The 18,591-nt window shown below is 37.1% G+C and overlaps 1 protein-coding gene across 1 annotated transcript; it reads right to left on the reverse strand.

Annotated features, from left to right (window-relative positions):
* Positions 1-1,862: 1,862 nt before the first annotated feature.
* Positions 1,863-5,994, reverse strand: NXPH2 (neurexophilin 2). The gene is made up of 2 exons (XM_042948660.1): positions 5,917-5,994; positions 1,863-2,606 (listed from the first exon to the last, which is right to left on the reverse strand). Exons 1-2 carry the CDS (start codon positions 5,992-5,994, stop codon positions 1,863-1,865), a joined length of 822 nt encoding a protein of 273 aa, XP_042804594.1.
* Positions 5,995-18,591: the final 12,597 nt, after the last annotated feature.

Here is an 18,591-nt window from a genome sequence, read left to right on the forward strand (position 1 = left end):
TATGCATAAGGAAAATCTTAATGCTCCCTTGGTGTTACACACACACACACACACACCCTGAGAAAAGAAAGAAGAGTCTTAAAAAAAGCCTGAAATCATGTGACAGATTTAGCAAATTCTTTTTATTTACATAGAAATGTGTACACATACTTTCTCTGTACACAGAAAATTCTAAGTATATATACATATATGGTTCCCACATATTTTACAATAAATATTATTTTAATCTTGTTTCTAGATGAAAATAAAAAGATGCCTTAAAATATTTCACACCAACCACAAAATTGCAAAAGCACCTGATGAACTCAGAGCAAAAATTTCAAGCCTGTACTACCACACACTAAGCCTAGTACAATTTTTCAAAAGACAAAATCAAACACTGTACAGATATCACCAGTAAAAGGAAAGGAATGAAAAGCAAAATAGAGGACAAGAGCTGTTGGCTTTTTAAATAATGCAGTAAGAGCATTTTTGTTGGTTAGACTGGTCTTCCTTCAGTTTAATGTTTTACTTCAACTGATATTTTACAAATAAGGAGTGGGGGCTGGGTAAAGTTAATACCTACTGTAAAAAGAGTAGCTGTTCCACGAGTCTTACAAGTTCTAGAAACATTACTGGCCAGCCAGACCCTCTTTCTGGACTAATGCAAAGATCATCCAGTTCTACAATGCAGGATGACTGTCCACCCGCCTCAGAGAAGATGGCAAGGACACCAATGGTGAAGCCACAATAATGTTGAAGTGATTTCAAAAGCCTGGTGCATCAGGTATCTTTGTTGTTAGCACTTAATAATAATCAGTAATGTTTAAATATACTCTTCATTTCTACATAGAATTTAATCCCTCATTCAAATAATTAACTAAATGCAAAGAGAACTGAATCTGGGAGGCTAGAAATAATGAATCCATAATCCTGGAATTTTGTTAGTCCACTTCCAATTGTTTTCCTTATTCTAACCTCTAGGGAACAACCACTTTCACTTTCAGAGTTGTTCTCTATGTGTATAAAAATCACACTATCAAATGAATAGAACGAAGCTATAGGTTATAGGGTGGATACAAATTTAATGGTATTTTTGGCAATCTCACAGCATTGAATTTGGCAAATGAATCTAAAAACATCATGGCCTTCATTATTGTGGGACTCACTTAAAATATAACCAGATTAGCTTTCCCAACCCACTAATATTACTACTCAGGTGAGTAGCCTCAGGATGGTGACCAGCAAAGGGTTAAATGTTTAAGTCACATCCCACTCAAGCTCAGATAATAATGTATTCTGTTCCACTGTGGCACTGTAACTTCACACATGAGGTCTGAAACAAATTTTACCCCTTCATCTCTCATATCAATAACAGCATAGATGTGGGAGGAAAGACAGCAATAAAAACGAGAGTTTGATGTCAGAAATGTGATTCCTCTATCAAATACAATCTTTTCAGTTACTTTACGGAATCTGCTATTTTAAGGTAACCTTCCAAAACATATTTCAAAGGCAGGCTCATTTCAAGAGCAATGTTTATCACATGCATAATTCGGTTCTTTCTCATTACATGTTGCTACCATTGATGCTTCTTTTAGAGAAACAACAATATTTCTAGGACTTAGCCATCCTACATGAAAGCGATGGCTTCATACACAGTTTGACTTTTTAGATTAAGGTACTTAAGACCGAAACAAACACATTTTTACATTTAAAGATCTTTCTTTTTTTTGTTTGTTTTTTAAATTTGAAATCTAATAGGGAACTAAGGTTCACTGCCAGAAACAAAAGGGATCCTTTATCATGAAGAGCTGGGCTTGGTTCTTGGTCATTCTAATTAAATATATAGTCACCCCTCATTTACATCACTGTGGAAAAATTCAGCCGGAAGATAAGTATGGAGTCTCGCTATGGTAATTGTAGTCAGGGCAGACTTTCTGCACAAGTTTATAATCAACACTGTAAAAGGCAATGTAAATGCAAATGACCTTGAAGGGTTTGGAGCACAACCAAGACACATGGCTCTGAGTCTGCTCCTGGTAGCAGATCTTCGAGGGGTCAAAGTTGCACAGGGCAGTCTTCTTCGCCCGATCTGTTTTTTCATATTCAATGCGACAATTGAAAGATTTGGACTCCTTGGTCTCCAAGGTAGACTGCGGGGAAACTTCAAATTCCACCACTTTGGAGGGGGGTACCAAACTCACTGAAACATTGCCCAGGCCTGTGGAATTATGTCGGAAATAAACACTGAAGGTTCCATTTCCGTGGTCAACAATTTTCCCTGTGATGAGGAGGTTGAGTTTGACAGTTTTAATGTTGGAATGGAAATCACCCCATCCGAACATCTTCTTAAATTTTCCCGTTTTTACTATCGGCCTCCGTTTAGTTCTTGCCAATGGCTCCTGAACCTCGGTGACATTGGCCAGCCAATCCCAAAAGTTTTCCATGCTGTCCGCATACGCCAAGTGTCCAGGCTTTGGGACTGGAGACTGTTTAACAAACAGGCGCAGAGGATTGATGATCCTTGAGTGCACCACGTTTCCGACCAATGTCCCCGGAGCATCTTTGTCTTCCCAATCCAGCCCCTCTGTGGCATGCACCACCTTCTTACTTTCACAAAATAACTGTTTGAAAAGAAGAAAGAGAAATAAACTTCAGGTTATGCTTCGAGCGTACACACTAAAGCTAAAGCACAGGGGAAATGCTTGCAGTATTATTTCGATTCTTGATAAATAGCATTTCACACACACAGCTGGGCTCAACAGTGCAACGAGACGGGCATTTCATTCAAACACTGTAAAAGTGTGAGTACCAAAATTAAAATGTAATTAGGAAGAGAGTATTTTATTTTAATGGATTGATGTGGTTTTAGTTTCAGCTTCCTAATCTTTACAATACTATCTTTCCAGATTGGAGGAAGGAATGTATTTTGGTATCTCATTCAATAAAAACATTCAATTTGTATGACAAAAACAAAAAAATCATTCAATTTGTGAAGTCTTCTACTTCAGGTAGAAGACAACTCCAGAATGCTGGAGGTTTCTACTAAGAAACTAGCAACCATCCAAATATAAAATATTAATAAGTCTCTTAAATATATTTGGAAATATTAAGGGTATTATTATATTCAAAGGCTTATGTCATATCATTTCATAACTTTTGATAATTCCATCTCAAACTCTCTAACAAAAAAGGAGCATGAATAGTAATAGAACGGTCCACAAACGTTTTAGTTGAAAGAATATAATTTCAAATTTTGTGGTCTTTACACAAATTCCAAATGTATATTTTTAATTAGTAACAGACTATGTATTATTCAACAAATGTTATTACAACTGAATTATATACCCCGAAAGAATTGCTTAAAAGGATGCAAATGTTTTATGGATTCCACAGAACGTGGTTCAGATCCCACCCACTGAAACATAGCACTTAATCTGCATCTGATTTTTCTTTTTATTCTTTTTGTAGTGTAAGAGTCCCCATAATTTCTAAAAATCATTTAGTTAAGTCAATATTGATTTGGAGGGACAGAATCATAATATATGAAACTGTTGCCTGGAGTGAATATTTATGGATGACTTATGAAGTCCGGAAAATAGAGGCTTCTGGTGGAAACACAGATAGCCTCTTATCTCTAATGGCACAAACCACTCTGGTAATGATTCTCCAGAAAACTGTCAGCATGATGAAAAGGATGAGAAAGAAGTGAAGCTGTATTTATGAACTGTTTCCCCAACCCTTTCAAACTTGGCAAAGCACCTAGTAAAAATAGTCTCAGATCATTACAAAAAATTATTACTTTCAATCCAATTTTGAGGAAAAAAAAAGAGACATAGCTTGGATTATAAATATTTCACTTGACTGTATGGTAGAGTTTAATAACCTGAGGTTATCTTTGATATATTCACAAAAGTTTAGAAGTTCTAATAGAGCTTTGTGCAAAGTGTTTTCACCTACACCTTGTCCCCAGGATCACTTTAGAGTCAGAAACCAAGGACTTCAATGCATGTGTGCTTTTTTCCCCTTTTTTGTACTTTGGGCGGTGAGGCAGAGTTCATAATCTATATATTTGCTTCTGATTAGTTTCCTGAATGTTTTCCTTCCTCACGTCTACTATCTTTAAAAATTCTTTTCCCTTAAATTACTGAGGTTTGGTAGGAGGGCAAATTGATACAATGCACATTCTTACTATATTCAGAACCTAAATGCATACCGCCTTCTTAGGAGCTTGTGAATCCTGAGTTGATACTTCTTTCCTTTGCTGGCATTGAAAGATTAGTATATTCACCAGGAAAAAAAGAATCCTTAGTCTGTATTTCTGGTTCAAAATATTCTGCGTGTTTCTGATACTGTAACTAGCTTTCTGATTTTGAATACTCATAATTATGATGTGCACAAATCTCATTCAAAACCATTGGTAATAACCCACGAAGTTCAGTACTGCCTTCAGTTATAACTTGAGTTTCCTGAGAACTGACTGCTGCAGGCTGGTCCAACTGACGTGTCCAGCCTCTCCCCAGCAAGGACAAGGACACGTGGGCAGATAAGAAACCCCTTGCTGATCAAGGCCCAATTTCCCTTCTCTGTGATTATGATTCTTGTTGTCCAGATTCTATTATTTATTTTTCATCCATTTCCAGTATTTCATGAGATGTGCCTTGTTTGGTCAATGCTGACAGACATACCTACCACTTACTAGAATCTTGTAAACAAGAACTTTACTTCCTGATCTCTACTCCCCTATGTGGTACAACTTCCAAACTTCTTTTCTCACTCCTGCCTTCCTTCCTTTCTCTTCATAGGATAAATCCCTTCTGACATTTTCCCCTTCTAAATTGTTAAACAATCTTGGTTCTTACCTTTATGTACCATGCTGCCGATCAATACTATGTTAGTAGAACTAAGACCCATTCTCTATTCAAAAACATTTTTCTTGCTCAGAAGTATGAGAACATTTTTTGTTACCAACAGCAACCTGATCTTTTTTATTTTCCCCTAAAAATGTTTGTTTTACATTATACATTTTCCTGAATTTTTTCTACCTGGGTCATTTGTTCTCATTTAGTGCTTGGCCTGGCTTTCTCCTTACTTTTCCATTATTGAAAACCTATAAACATTGAACCCATCATTCAATGACAAGTAAATTTGCAAGTTAACTGGTATTGGCTTATTCATTGCAGAAGCCGTTATGAGACAGATGTTAAGAAATCCTCTTTCTCTAGGACTTCTGCTGTGATGGTTCTGAGATTACTCAATGATAACAAAAACAAGAATAATAATAAATGATCATTTACTGAGCTTAAAAAAAATGAAGATTTTCTTTGTAGTAATTTATGTTGTAACAACTTGACCCAAACATATGTTGACAAACCCTGAGCAGTAAGTATGTAAAAAAAAAAAAAAAAAATCCTAGTTTATCAAGCAGATAACTTAGATGTGATTACTTGCTTTTAGAAAGGCTCTTCAACACTTCAGAAAAGATTTCCCATATGAATTTAAAATGTAATTTAATTTCTAAAAAATATATTTTAACACAATACTCTTCAGGTTCAAACTTATTCAAGGAGCTCTTGATTTGAAGGTTGGCTTATATAAAAAATAATAAAATTTGACGAATAGCACAGATCTATAATTGGTCTCTGTTCTCATAAAAATACTCAGACAGTTCCTTAGATAAAAAGATGTACATATGTTTTAATTTTTTTGCTTTGCCCTAGACCATCACATGTCTAGCTTGCTTTGACAGCAATATTAAAGAAGTTGAGAAAAGCTGTGTGTAAGCTTATCTGTTTATTACTTATTATCATAAATACTGATTTCCAAACATAAACCCCAATCTCAAAACGTTATTAGATAATGATATATTGGCAGAAGAGTGTCATTAAAAGGACAAATATATTGCTAATTGTCCTAAAGAGAAGACGACTGTACCTCCTCTTCCAATTCACTCTCCCTTTGGTATAGCTCATTTGGCTTCACCCCTGGAATGTTTTCTTCAAATGAATACATCACTGCTGAGAGGGCACCCTCCCCTAGACCCGGTCTACAAGGAGTATTGTATGATCTAAGTCCCCAAAGCTCATGCTTAATCTCAGAGACCTAATCAGGGATGACGAAGGGTTGGAGGAAATATAATCTTGCCCCACACTCATCCATACGCTCCCAGTATAGAATCAGCATGGTGGAAAAAGCACAGGGATTTGGTGCCTGATGACCTCACACCCCTCACTTAAGTGTTTGATGTGAACCCGTTTTCTCACCTATATCTCCCTTGTTGATCAATTGTAAGGACAAAATGAAAGAATGGATGGAAATTACTGAGCCCAATCTCTGGCAAGAGTCATTCAGTGACTGATGGCTCTTGCATGGTCCAATGGATAGTACCATGTTTCCTATTCAAGAACTGTCTTCAAAGGGTTGTATGAACTCTCGGGCCTCCAGGAAACTGATTAATGGTTAATCAAGCAACTTGTTCAGTGCCATATGACAAATTAATGACTGAGTAGAAAATACCCTTCTCAGCCCCATAACATCAATCAATCGTTTCCTCCTATTTCCAGTCTTGCTGGCATCTGAGTTATAGCCAGATCACAGGCACAGGTAAGCTCTCTTTGCCAACAAAATGTGTTTGTGGATCTTTGATTCCAACCTACCGAATGAGTCAGCAAAGGGACCTGAAAGTACAAAGTGTCTGGCAGGTGCCCTCGTTCCTGAACAGACAATTTCCATGATACAGCATGCTGGGAGAGACTGCAGGTGGTTCTGAACCTGTTGGCAAACCACTCTGTCCAAGACAATGTTGTTAGATGTTATCTACAAAACACATGGTTATACTCCCCCTGGTTACTTTTGTACTTTCTGGGACTCTGTCGGTATCACTGCTGTCTTTTGTCCCATCATATCGCAATAATAATGCAAAAACATTTAACTGCAAGCACCAAATGGAGTTTAAAAAAGGGAGAAAAAAGAGGAATTGCTGTGCTTTATCTGTTTGAACATTCCCTGATTTCCACACATTTATCAAAGTTTAAGTAATTTATGTCTTGGCAGAGTGCATCCATTTCACAAAGCACACACATTAGCGATATACAATGATATCATATTAGCTTTTTCTGCATCTTACAGAGGAGCTCAAAAAGATTAATAAAAGCTCAAACCTTCATCAATTAAATGAAGCAGGTGGAAGGAAGGGAATAGAGGAAGAAGACTGTATTTCATTTCAATTCTTTGTTTTTAGGGGGAAAGAAGCTGACAGGTTCAAATCATTCATCATAACAAGCTGGAGTTGAATTTCGCTGATAATTAAATGCATTTTTTTCCCCAAGAGGCAAAGAAGTTGCAATGAATTTTATAGTAGCAGATGTGAGAACTGTCACGAATTATGGAAATAATTTATAAACCAAAAAGCATCTTCATCTGCAAATACTATATCAGAAGATCCTTTTAAAAACTGCATTTGTCATGTATTTTTCAATAAGCACTTTATTTTAGAATAATTTTAGTTTACAGAGAAAAGCTGTGTAATACAGAGTTACCATATGCCCTGCACCCCATTTCCTATATTGTTAACTTCTTACACTGCAACACACTTGTCACAACTAATGAACCAATAATGACATATTATTATGAACTAAAGTCCATAGTTTGCTCAGATTTCCTTCATTTTTCCTTAATGTCCTTTATCTATTTGAGGATCCCATCTAGAATGCCACAGTACATTTGGTCATCATGAGTCCTTAGGTTTGTCTTGTCTATGTCTTTCCTTGTTTTTGATGACATTTTGTATGTTTTGAAGAGTATTGGTTAGGCATTTTGTAGAATGTCCTCCAATTTGAGTTTGTCTGATTTTTTCTCATATTTACACTGGAGTTACAGATTTGGGGAGGAAGAACACAGAGGTAAGGTACCATTTTCATCACTTCATCTCAAGGGTCCATGTTAGCAACATATTTTATGACTATTGATGTTACTCTTAATATTTGGCTTAGGGAGAGAAGATCCTCTTTTTAAAGTTTTCCTTTCAGGGGGCACTTGGGTGGCTCAGTTGGTTAAGCTTCTGACTCTTGATTTCAATTCAGGTCATGATCTTACCGTTTGTGAGATTGAGCCCTGTGTTGGGCTTTGTGCTGATAGCACAGAGTCTGTGTGGTATTCTCTCTTTCCCTCTCTCTCTGCCCCTGTCCCACTCATGGTTGAGCTCTTTCTCTCTCAAGATAAATAAATGAACATTAAAAAAAATAAATTTTTCCTTTCAGAATTTTCACAAGGCTTATTCATTTTTGTTATCATAAGCTTAGTTTAAAATTGTTTTAATGTTTATTTATTTTTGAGAGGAGAGAGAGAGACAGAGTGTGAGCAAGGGAGGAGCAGAGAGAGACACAGAATCCAAAGCAGGCAACAGGCTCTGAGCTGTTGGCTCAGAGCCCAACACGGGGCTCGAACTCACGAATCGTGAGATCATGACCTGAGCCAAAGTCAGATGCTTAATCAACTGAGCCACCCAGGTGTCCCCTACCATAAGCTTAGTTTAATTTACACTTAATTCAGTGGCACTTGGTTAGGGTTAAATTTTTTTTAAGTGAAGCATTCTCAAGCATTTCAATTTATAACTAGTGCATCCCTGAATTATCTAAAATAACCTCAGAGTTGCTTAGGAAATAATACACTACTTATAAAGTATCTCAGCAACATTATGTGCTATAAATATGTCTGTCCTCATTATTTATTATTTTATTTTTATTTAGTATTAATTTCTTAAAAACTGGGTCTATTTCGATACCTGGTAGCTCAATAGGAAGAGCTTGTTCTATCAATATCTTATGTAGAATTAGACACTGACTACATCAGATTCAAATGTCTCTTTTCTCAGTTTTGGAGCCTGTCCACTGTACTTGATTCTCCATATCCAGTGAGTCAGTATCAACTTTTCTTTGTACCTGTTTGGCAACGGGAATGGAGCTAATGAAAGAAAACCTCTCAAAAGGGTGTTCTATATTCATAGTATTCTGGTGCTACACTACCATGAATGCTACTTGGTCTCTTGTGGGATTTGGGACAGTGAGACCTTTGCCATAATTATGGGATAATCCTTTTCTTTTCTATATGTCCATACTGTGATAGCTTTGCTTCTTCCCTGTAGCTGTATGCTCTAGGGCTGGGAGTAGAGAAGAGGGAGAATATTTCTTTACACACAGCAAATAACAGAAAGGAAGTGAAAGACATTTAAAGCTTTGAGCTTCTGGGGTTCAAATTCCATTCAATGTATGCCATGCCATTATCGGTCCAGATAGTTCTATCCTATAGCGCTTCTAACAGATGCTGTTTTTATTTGAAGAAATGCCAGGGGAGGAGATATCCCCACCAGCCTTGCTGTCCTAGTCCAGTGTTTAACAATTATAACTGACACTTTTATTTAATAGCCATTCACTCTTCACTTACATGGCACCAGGGGAGTAGGAGAGGCTTGGATTTCTTAAGGAATTGAAGCTTAACCCTTGAAGCTCACAGTTTCTATATACAGTTCTCCTGACTTAGCAAGACCAGACTGGATGACATTAACACACCTTGTTTAAGAAAGTAGGGAGACTAAGACAGCTTGGAAATATTTCCACAAAAATTATTTTATTATTATTTTTTTAATGTTTATTTATTTTGGAGATAGTGAGAGAGACCGAGTGGGAATGCGAAGGGGCAGAGAGAGAGGGAGACACAGAATCCGAAGCAGGCTCCAGGCTCCGAGCTCTCAGCACAGAGACCAACACCGGGCTCCAGCTTATGAACCGTGAGATTATGACCTGAGCTGAACTCAGACGCTTAACTGACTGAGCCACCCAGGCGCCCCCCACAAAAATTATTTTACTTTTGTAAGGGTAAATTTATTGCTTCACTGACTTTAGCCTATACCTGCAATCAGATGAATGCAACTCTGCTCCCACATTGCACTTGTCAATGATTGGACTGGGAAAAGAAATGGAGAGTCCCAAGCAAGTCTGTGCATTGTAGAAAGAATCTGTTGGCACATCCTTCAGTGGCTGAATTTGCCCAAACAGAAAAACGATTCTGAGTGAAGGAATGAATGAAAGAAGCAGGCACAAGGAACTCAATCACAATAGGTTAAAAACTGCAGCGGGAAACAGCGAGAGATGGAAATAGCAGTGCTTTGATTTGCTGGAAGGAGTTGGCATCAGAAACACTGGGATAGTAATCTGGCACTGTCACTTATGGTCCCATCATCCTGGGGAAGCCATGACCATTTTCTCCAGGGTAAAATGGTGGAGAGAAAAAAAAAGGGTGGAGTTACACTTGAGGGAGAAAAAGGAGGTTGTGAGGTAGAAAGTGAATCAGAGTGAGGTGGCTCTGTGGGCAGGATACTCGTAATGAGGAGAATTCTGTAGTCCAGAGGATTGAGGTGACCCGGAACTGTAGCCAGATGTACACGTTCATCTTTAATCACTGATTCAACACATTTTATTGAATGCCTTCCAGGTACATCATTTAGGCACTAGGTATTGGGAGCACATTGCTCAAGGGACAGAGTTCCTGCCTTCATGGGAATTGCAGAAGAGCAGGGAAAAGAAGCATTAATCATACATAAATATCTCACTTATAATTGTCATGAGGTCCTGGAAATTTATATCTCTATCTATATGTACACATATCAGTATAACAGGGAGTAGAGAGAGCTAGTCCTTAACAGGGGAAGCAACAGTACAGGGAGTGAATAGAATTGAGTAATTAATACCTTTATTCTGATGAGAGAAATGAAATCCAAGATTTACTAGTTGATGGTTGACAATGAATGAATCAGTGTCAAGAAAACGAATCGATCTTGGTATTTATATTCCTTTTTTCCTGTTCCAAATTGTATATCGATTTGTTTATAATTACTAATGAGAGTGTGATAACATTATAAGACAATAGTTCTATTTCTTCCAGTGAAAGGTTAATTTTTTCTTTTCTTTTTTTTTCCCCAGCTTTATTGAGGTGTAATTGACAAACAAAATTGTAATATATTTAAGGTGTACCACGTGATGATTTGATACACGTTTACAGTGTGAAAGGATCCCCAGCATCCAGTTAATTAACACATCCATCACCTCACAGTCACCTTATGGGAGGGAGAGGGGGATGAGAACCCTTAAGAAAGGGTTCTTAGCAAATTTCAATTATACAACACAGTATTATCAATTACAGTCACCATGCTGTACGTTAGACCCAAAGAACTTATTCATCTTATAAGTGAAAATACATGGCCACTTCTATTAACCGTAAGTAGGCTCCAGTGTTCAGTCAGTGCTGAATTCCTGATTAGGAGGGCTAGTGCTGGCAGGTGGCACCCTCGCAGGCCTTGTCTTTCACCCTTAAACCTCCTAAGAGCTGCTGAAGGTTTATAATACAGCTGACCCTGGAACAACATGGGTTTGAACTCTGTCCATTTATATGCACGTAGTTTTCAATAAATACTGGACATTACTGTAAATGAATTTTTCTTCCTTATGATTTTCTTAATAATATTTTCTTTTCTCTAGCTTACTTTATTGTGAGAATACAGTATATAATACATATAATGTACAAAATATGTGTTAATCAACTGTTTATGTTATGGGTAAGTCTTCCAGTCAATAGGTTATTAGTAGTTGAGTTTTGGGGCACCTGGGTGGCTCAGTCGGTTAGGCGTCCGACTCTCGATTTCAGCCTCAGGTCATGATCTCATGGTTTGTGAGTTCCAGCCCCACATCTTGCTCTGTGTTGACAGTGCAGAGCCTGCTTGGGATTCTCTCTTTCCCTCTCTCTCTGCCCCTCCCCTGCTTGTTCTCTGTATCTCTCTCAAAATAAATAAAAATAAAAACTTAAAAAAAACAAGTAGTTGAGTTTTAGGGGAGTCAAAAGCTATACGTGGATTTTTGACTGCATGAGGGTCAGCACCACTAGCTCCTTGTGTTGTTCAAGGGTAGACTATGTATATTATTGGGTTCTGGGACAGTCAGACCTTGGCCATAATTGTGTTATAACCCTTTTCTGTAATTTTATGTAATTAATACAACATATATTAATGTTGATTTATAATGAGCTAAGTATGCTGGATAAATAACCTTATTCTGAAATAATGTAGGTTTGTCTTTATGTTTCTAAGTGTGTGAAAATACGCTAATACACAACAAATTTGGCTGGCATCTATGATTTTCATGAGAAATAATGAATGCTCTAAATAAAAGGTGAAACAAAACAACCTAATTGTTTTTCCATAATCATAGCATTGAAGAGACGTCTATGCCTCAAGAGGATGTTTTCAGTTTTCTGTCTTTATGATTGAATATAAAATACTTACAGCCCATACTATTTTTCCATGAATCATTTGCCAAAATATACATAAAACACCACGCTTACATTGAATAGATCACCTACCATTAACAAGGAAGGCCATATCCCTGTTTTACACTGCACTAAAAATATGTAGTCCTCTGTCCATTAAAGAAAAAAAATTCTGACTTTCCAGAACCAGGCAGAATGAACTCAATGCTCCAAATTAGTGGATTGGTACCAAGCTGGGAGTGTTGTCTTTTTCTTAATAACAGGAGTGGCATATACTCTAAGAGATAAATTGATACAGATCTGTACAAATATTTTTTAAAGGCAGCTGGCTTGCCCCCTTTGGATATCCTGTAAGCCTTCATTAATGTTCTTTCAGAGTGACAATCACTGCTAAGTGCCAGTTTGGAAGAATAACTGGTTTGTTTAATAGATCTGTTTATAATGTTGTTCATGATGGAATCCATGTAGCTAGCCATTAATTATTTAACTGGGGCTATTAGTTTAAGCCAAGAACCCCAAAAGTGACCACTGTTATACAATTTAGAGGTGGCTTGCAGGTCCCATTATAGCTGAAGAATTATAGAGCCAATGAAGAAGGTGGTCTAAAGCCTCATTTTTACTGCCTACATATAGCTTATATAATTGGATTGCTTTAACAATTCTATCCTGTATCCTGTAGTTAAAACTAAAACGACAACCTGCTCAGCAGAAAAAAAAAAAAAAAAAAGAAAAAGGAAAGAAAGAAAAAAAAAAATCCCTGTCATGATCAAACTCAGCATCCCATTAAATTTTTTGCTTGTAAACGAATCTTGGAAAGCATTTTCTCTGAGTAGAAATTTTACAGAGTATCATCATCGCTAACAAAACAGGTATTACGTATCTGGTAGGGAACATACAATGTTGTATTGATGATTAGTAGTACAGCTTGCCCTAAAGTCATATTTCTGGGGCTCCATTACTGAACTGTCACAGCAGATTAAAAGAAGAATGACATAAAGGGGATGAAGGATGGTAGAATCAAACATACATCAATATATTAATTGTGCCTATTAATATCTTGTGGCATAATGTGGCATTGTTTCAAAATTCATTTTGCAAGTTGAAAAACAAATGATTGCTTAGGAGAAGAAAGCTTAACAGTGGACATCCTTCCTTTCTGCTGAGAGTAGCAAATTCATTTTACCTCCCAGATATCTTTTAATAGCTACCCTTTACATTTTTCTAAATTGATACAGGAACTAACAGGAAACATAAATGTGAAGACAGAAATCTTAGCAGTAAGAGCCAAAAAGCTAGATTGCAATGCTTGGCAGTACTTTTATTGCTAAGGTTAAATATGGCAATTCCTATTTTATCTTGATGACAGTAATCTGGAAAATCAATGACACAACCTCTGCAAAAAATTGCACACACACACACACACACACACACACACACACTGATACACAGAAATATCATGTGTATGAACACATGTGTGCATGCACATACCATAATTTCTGCAAATGTTTAGGGGAAATGGTGTGAAAGGTAACTTAGACTTCATTTTGTATTAGCAAGCTGAATAAAAGGGGTTCTTAAACAAATAATGAACATGCTAGAACCAAATACTGAACATGCCTTGTGCTAGGGGGCTGCTAAGTGTTATGATGTGACCACACTTCCAGAATGAAACAGGGGCAGATGGCAGTCTCATTTAATGCAAGGTTTGCAAAGTTAAACAAGGTATTCTTTCGATAATCCAATAGAAAAAAAAATAGTCTTTTAGCAGTTAAGAGATAAATGACTCAGGGGCACCTGGGTGGCTCAATCGGTTGAGCATCTGACTCTTGGTTTCGGCTCAGGTCACAATCTCATGGTTCGTGAGTCTGAGCCCTGCATCAGGCCCTGCACTGACAGTGCGGAGCCTGCTTGGGATTTTCTGTCTCCCTCTCTCTTTGCCTCTCCCTCCCTCCTTCTCTCTCAAAAATAAATAAACAAACATTAAAAAACAAAAAAGACAGAAATGCCTCAGAATGGTGAGTGGTACTGTCTGTTTTCACCCACGTGTCCTTATAGCCTCAACCAAGTTTTCAATGTGAGAGAAGAGCTTCACGTGGTAGGAACCCATCAAGACTTCTCAAATATAATGCCTGGGAGAAACAACATGAATATGTCCTGACCTCTAAAAGCTGGCATTTAAAAAGGAAAGTTACAAAAGAGGGAAGAACAGTCAAATGAGGAGTAGAAATGCCAGATATTGTAGTTCTATGTCAGTTTAGGCAGAGTTTCAATGAGGAAACATGGGTGCAGGGGAGGGGTGCAGAGAGGCAACAGATGGGGGTTAGGAAAAGTGCACAGGTGCATGGTTTTGTATTTTACCATCAAATCCATTTGCTATTTCAATCTTCTGGTACCATTAGTCTGCAATTAACAATTAACTGCCTGTGATGGTTAGTATTTTAAATTTTTAATTCTTTTTCAGTACACTCTACTATATCCAACATGGGGCTTGAACTCATACCTCAGGATTGAGAGTCACATACTCTATGAACTGAGCCAGCCAGGCACCATTATGGTTAGTTTTAAGTGTCTCCTTGGCTAGGCTGCAGTTCTCAGTTATTCAAATACTAATCTAGGTGTAGCTGTGAAGGTATATTGTAGATGTGATTAACATCCACAATCAGCTGACTTTCTCTTTTTCATTTCAAAATGATAGTGTTTATTGGTTAACCTTCTTTCACCAAACATGACATTTATTAATTTAAAATAAACCTTCAAATGGTTTTAGATACATAGTATGATATTTCACTTTAAATGTAAACATTCATAGTCGATTGGGGATTTTTACATGATCCTACAAAAATGTGTTGCTTTATTATGACATGATATAAATGTTTTATAAAATCAGTGATAGTTTCCATATGATAAAATGTCTATTTAATAAAAAACACAAATGCATATTACTTGTGTATATGAAACTGATTACTGTGTTAAATTTTTTTTGTAATAACCATTCCTAACCTTTACACTGAGAACTACCGTCTACATAAATAACCTCATTTGTTCTTATGCCTACTTTGTGAGGTGTGTAGGGCAGGATATAGCCTTAAAAAGCTTAAGAGGGATTGTCCATGGTCCACATATTGAAAGGCAGCAATAAATCTAGGAATCAGGTCTTTTTTTTTATCAAGTCACTGTTTTTTCCACATTAACACTCTAATGGGCCTGGGGTGCCTGGGTGGCTCAGATTTAGTGTCTGACTTCAGCTCATTGACTTCAGGTCATGATATCACGGTCCATGAGTTTGAGCCCTGCGTTGGGCTCTGTGCTGACAGCTGGGAGCCTGGAGCCTGCTTCAGATTCTGTCTCCCTCTCTCTTTCCCTTCCCCCACTCATGCTCTCTCTCTCTCTCTCTCTCTCTCTCTCAAAAAATAAACATTAAAAATAAAAATTTTTAAAAATACTCTAAGGGGCCTGACACCAAAAAATAACTTGGGCAATATAATATAATATAAATAATATAATATAACATATTTACCTTACAAAGAAAAAAATTCTTTTCATTACAAAATGAATTTTATTCTAGAAAATGAAACTAAGAAAACTGAAGAAAATTAAAGTCAGATAACTGTGAATATTTTATTTTATCCTAAAGTTTACTTATTTATCTTGAGAGAGAGAATGCTAGAGGTGAGGGCAGAGAAGGGGCAGAAAGAGAGGGAGAGAGAGAATTTCAAGCAGGCTCTGCTGTCAGCACAGAGCATGATGTGGGGCTCAATCTCCCCAACTGTGAGATAATGATTTGGCCTGAAATCAAGAGTCAGATGCTTAATGGATTGAGCCACCAAGGCGTCCCACAGATGACTGTGAATATTTTAATATGCATTTATATTTTTACCTTATGTAATATAAATAATCATCTTTTGTATATTACCTTTAATTACTTTTAAGGAAAATAATATTGTATTCAGTTGAATACTAGTTCAAATGCTGTAGAAGAGAAAAATCTCACTATTACAAACAGTAAAATCTAAATCCAAAGCAGGGTCAATTTTTTGTAGACCTCTTCCCTAAATCTTGGATACTTTGCTTTTCCATCATTTGTCATCAAAGTGCAAATCAGAGTCATTTGGATCTTTTTGGGCAGGAGCAAAGTCACTGTCCTTTGGACTGGCTGGTGTGGTATCTCCACCCTTTTGAAGCCCAAGGAGGTTTTGTCAGCTCCGGTCTTTGCATCCATGGCTCTGCCCTTGGAGTCATTCTGTTTTCATCCTGACCTTTCCCTGTAACTTTCAGTGCAGGCTGACAACCTTTCTGGTATAAATTTCTTAAAACCTTGTGACAAGTCTCCTGTGTCATTCATTGGGGTTCTAAGCCATTAACAAGAGTGCCCTCCACACATCTTTTCTGGATAACTGTTTGTCTATTCCTGGTTTCTGTTGAGATAGTTGATTGGATCCATGAGTCATAGACCTAGTGTCTTTAGCAAAAGTTGTCTAGCCACACCTTTGGTGTTTTCTCCAGAGCAGATCAGTTTGACTCTAAGTAAAGGAGATTATTCTTGATGTTGTGGGTGGACCTTATACAATCAGTTGAAACATCTTAAAACAATTACAAGAACCTATCCCTGGAAATACAGCTTTTGGGTTTCCATTTATCTATCCATCTATCCATCCATTTATTTATCATCTATTTATCCTACTGATTCTGTATCCTTGGAGAACTCCAATACACTGCTTTTAATTTTAATAATTATGTTTATGTGTGAACATTTTATTTTCATGATTCATTTATGTCTCTTACTGTCTTATATTCTCCTCAGAATATAGGGGATACTTGATTGCAACCTCATCACTGGGTCAGATTTAGGGTCAATTGTCTCCATGTTCTTCCAAGAGTAAACTGTGAAAGTTCAGATAGACTTTCACCTGTCATATTGTTTATTATTATCATTATTATTTACTTTTTACTTGACTCTTCTTCTTGCAAACTCCTTGAAGACAGCTACTAGATCTTGTTCGCCTTTATATCTCTAGCACTTATAACTGTGCTTGATTCACAATAAGTGCCTAATAAAAACGGACTACATAAATCTGAATGGCAGTGTGTAACATCCTGAACCTTTCACAAGTTTTTATTTCCCTAGGCTTTACTCTTAGGCCACTTTGGAAAATGTTCAAATTCCTAAATAAAATGTAGTCGATTAAATAGTCAACTAGAAAAACAGAGGCGATAGGGAAAAAGGACTTACACGTTGGGAGAATGGAACTGAATAAGAAGTAACGATCATCTGATAGAGGAATAATAAAAACTAAACGAAAAACATTTCAAAATAACATTTAAAAAGGTTGGCAGTAATTACTGGAAGACTTAACTTACAGAGTATTATAAAAGGGACTGAATATTATTACTCTCAAGGGGGTAGTTGTTCTGGGACTTTGTCCTCTACGTAGAAGCTGAGATTCATTCGCAGATGTCCACTGTTAGCCCAGAATTTATCTGCAGTTTAAGTTCTATGGATCTAGATCTGTAACAGATAGGTTCACTTTAATTGAGCCATGGAAAGTACACAACAATAGCCTCCCATTTTGCAAAACATGATATGATTCTTCCATGATGGTGTACGTAGCAGTTGAAAATGAGGGTGGAAGTTTTTTAATGGGAGGCGGGGGCAGAGGAACTCTTTGTTACAAGTCAAATGATTACAATGCTGCCTCATATAATCTCTACTGGGCTGATATTGTGTTCGCACAACCCTATGGGCTTTTGTGCCTTGCTGATAACTGGCACAGTAGGTAGACACCAAGGGAGTTGTCTTTCAGTCATCTGATACCGGCTAAGACTGGTCATGGCTTCTTTCTCCCTGTCTGCAATCATTTGCAAATAAGGTCAAATCAAAGTCTCTTCTGTCTCTCTGGCAAACTCTTGAGTAGCCTTCCACCATTCTCCCCCCACCCTTCTCCCATCAAATGGTTCAGAAGTCCTGGGAAAAGTCGAACAGAACTGTCCTGGGATTAGATGCTGGTTCAAGCTTACAGGCGGTAGCCCTGGCTCTTTCTTGCAAACATTTCCTGTCAAACCACACCTATCAGGCATCTGGCCCAGTATGTTTTCTAAAATCTGTGTTCTAACTGTGAGCCTTTAAATAACTCCCTTTTACCTAGGATGGTGTTTTCACAATTACAAAGCGATGTAATCTTTTTTTTTTTTTTTTGCCTTAAAGTAGGCTTTTGTAGAATTTTAATATATACAAGAGACACCAATGCCATTTATTAATGCACAATTATATGTGAGTTCAAATGTTTAACAATTATT

Source organism: Panthera leo, chromosome C1 (assembly GCF_018350215.1).
Source record: "Panthera leo isolate Ple1 chromosome C1, P.leo_Ple1_pat1.1, whole genome shotgun sequence".
Classification (NCBI taxonomy): domain Eukaryota; kingdom Metazoa; phylum Chordata; class Mammalia; order Carnivora; family Felidae; genus Panthera; species Panthera leo.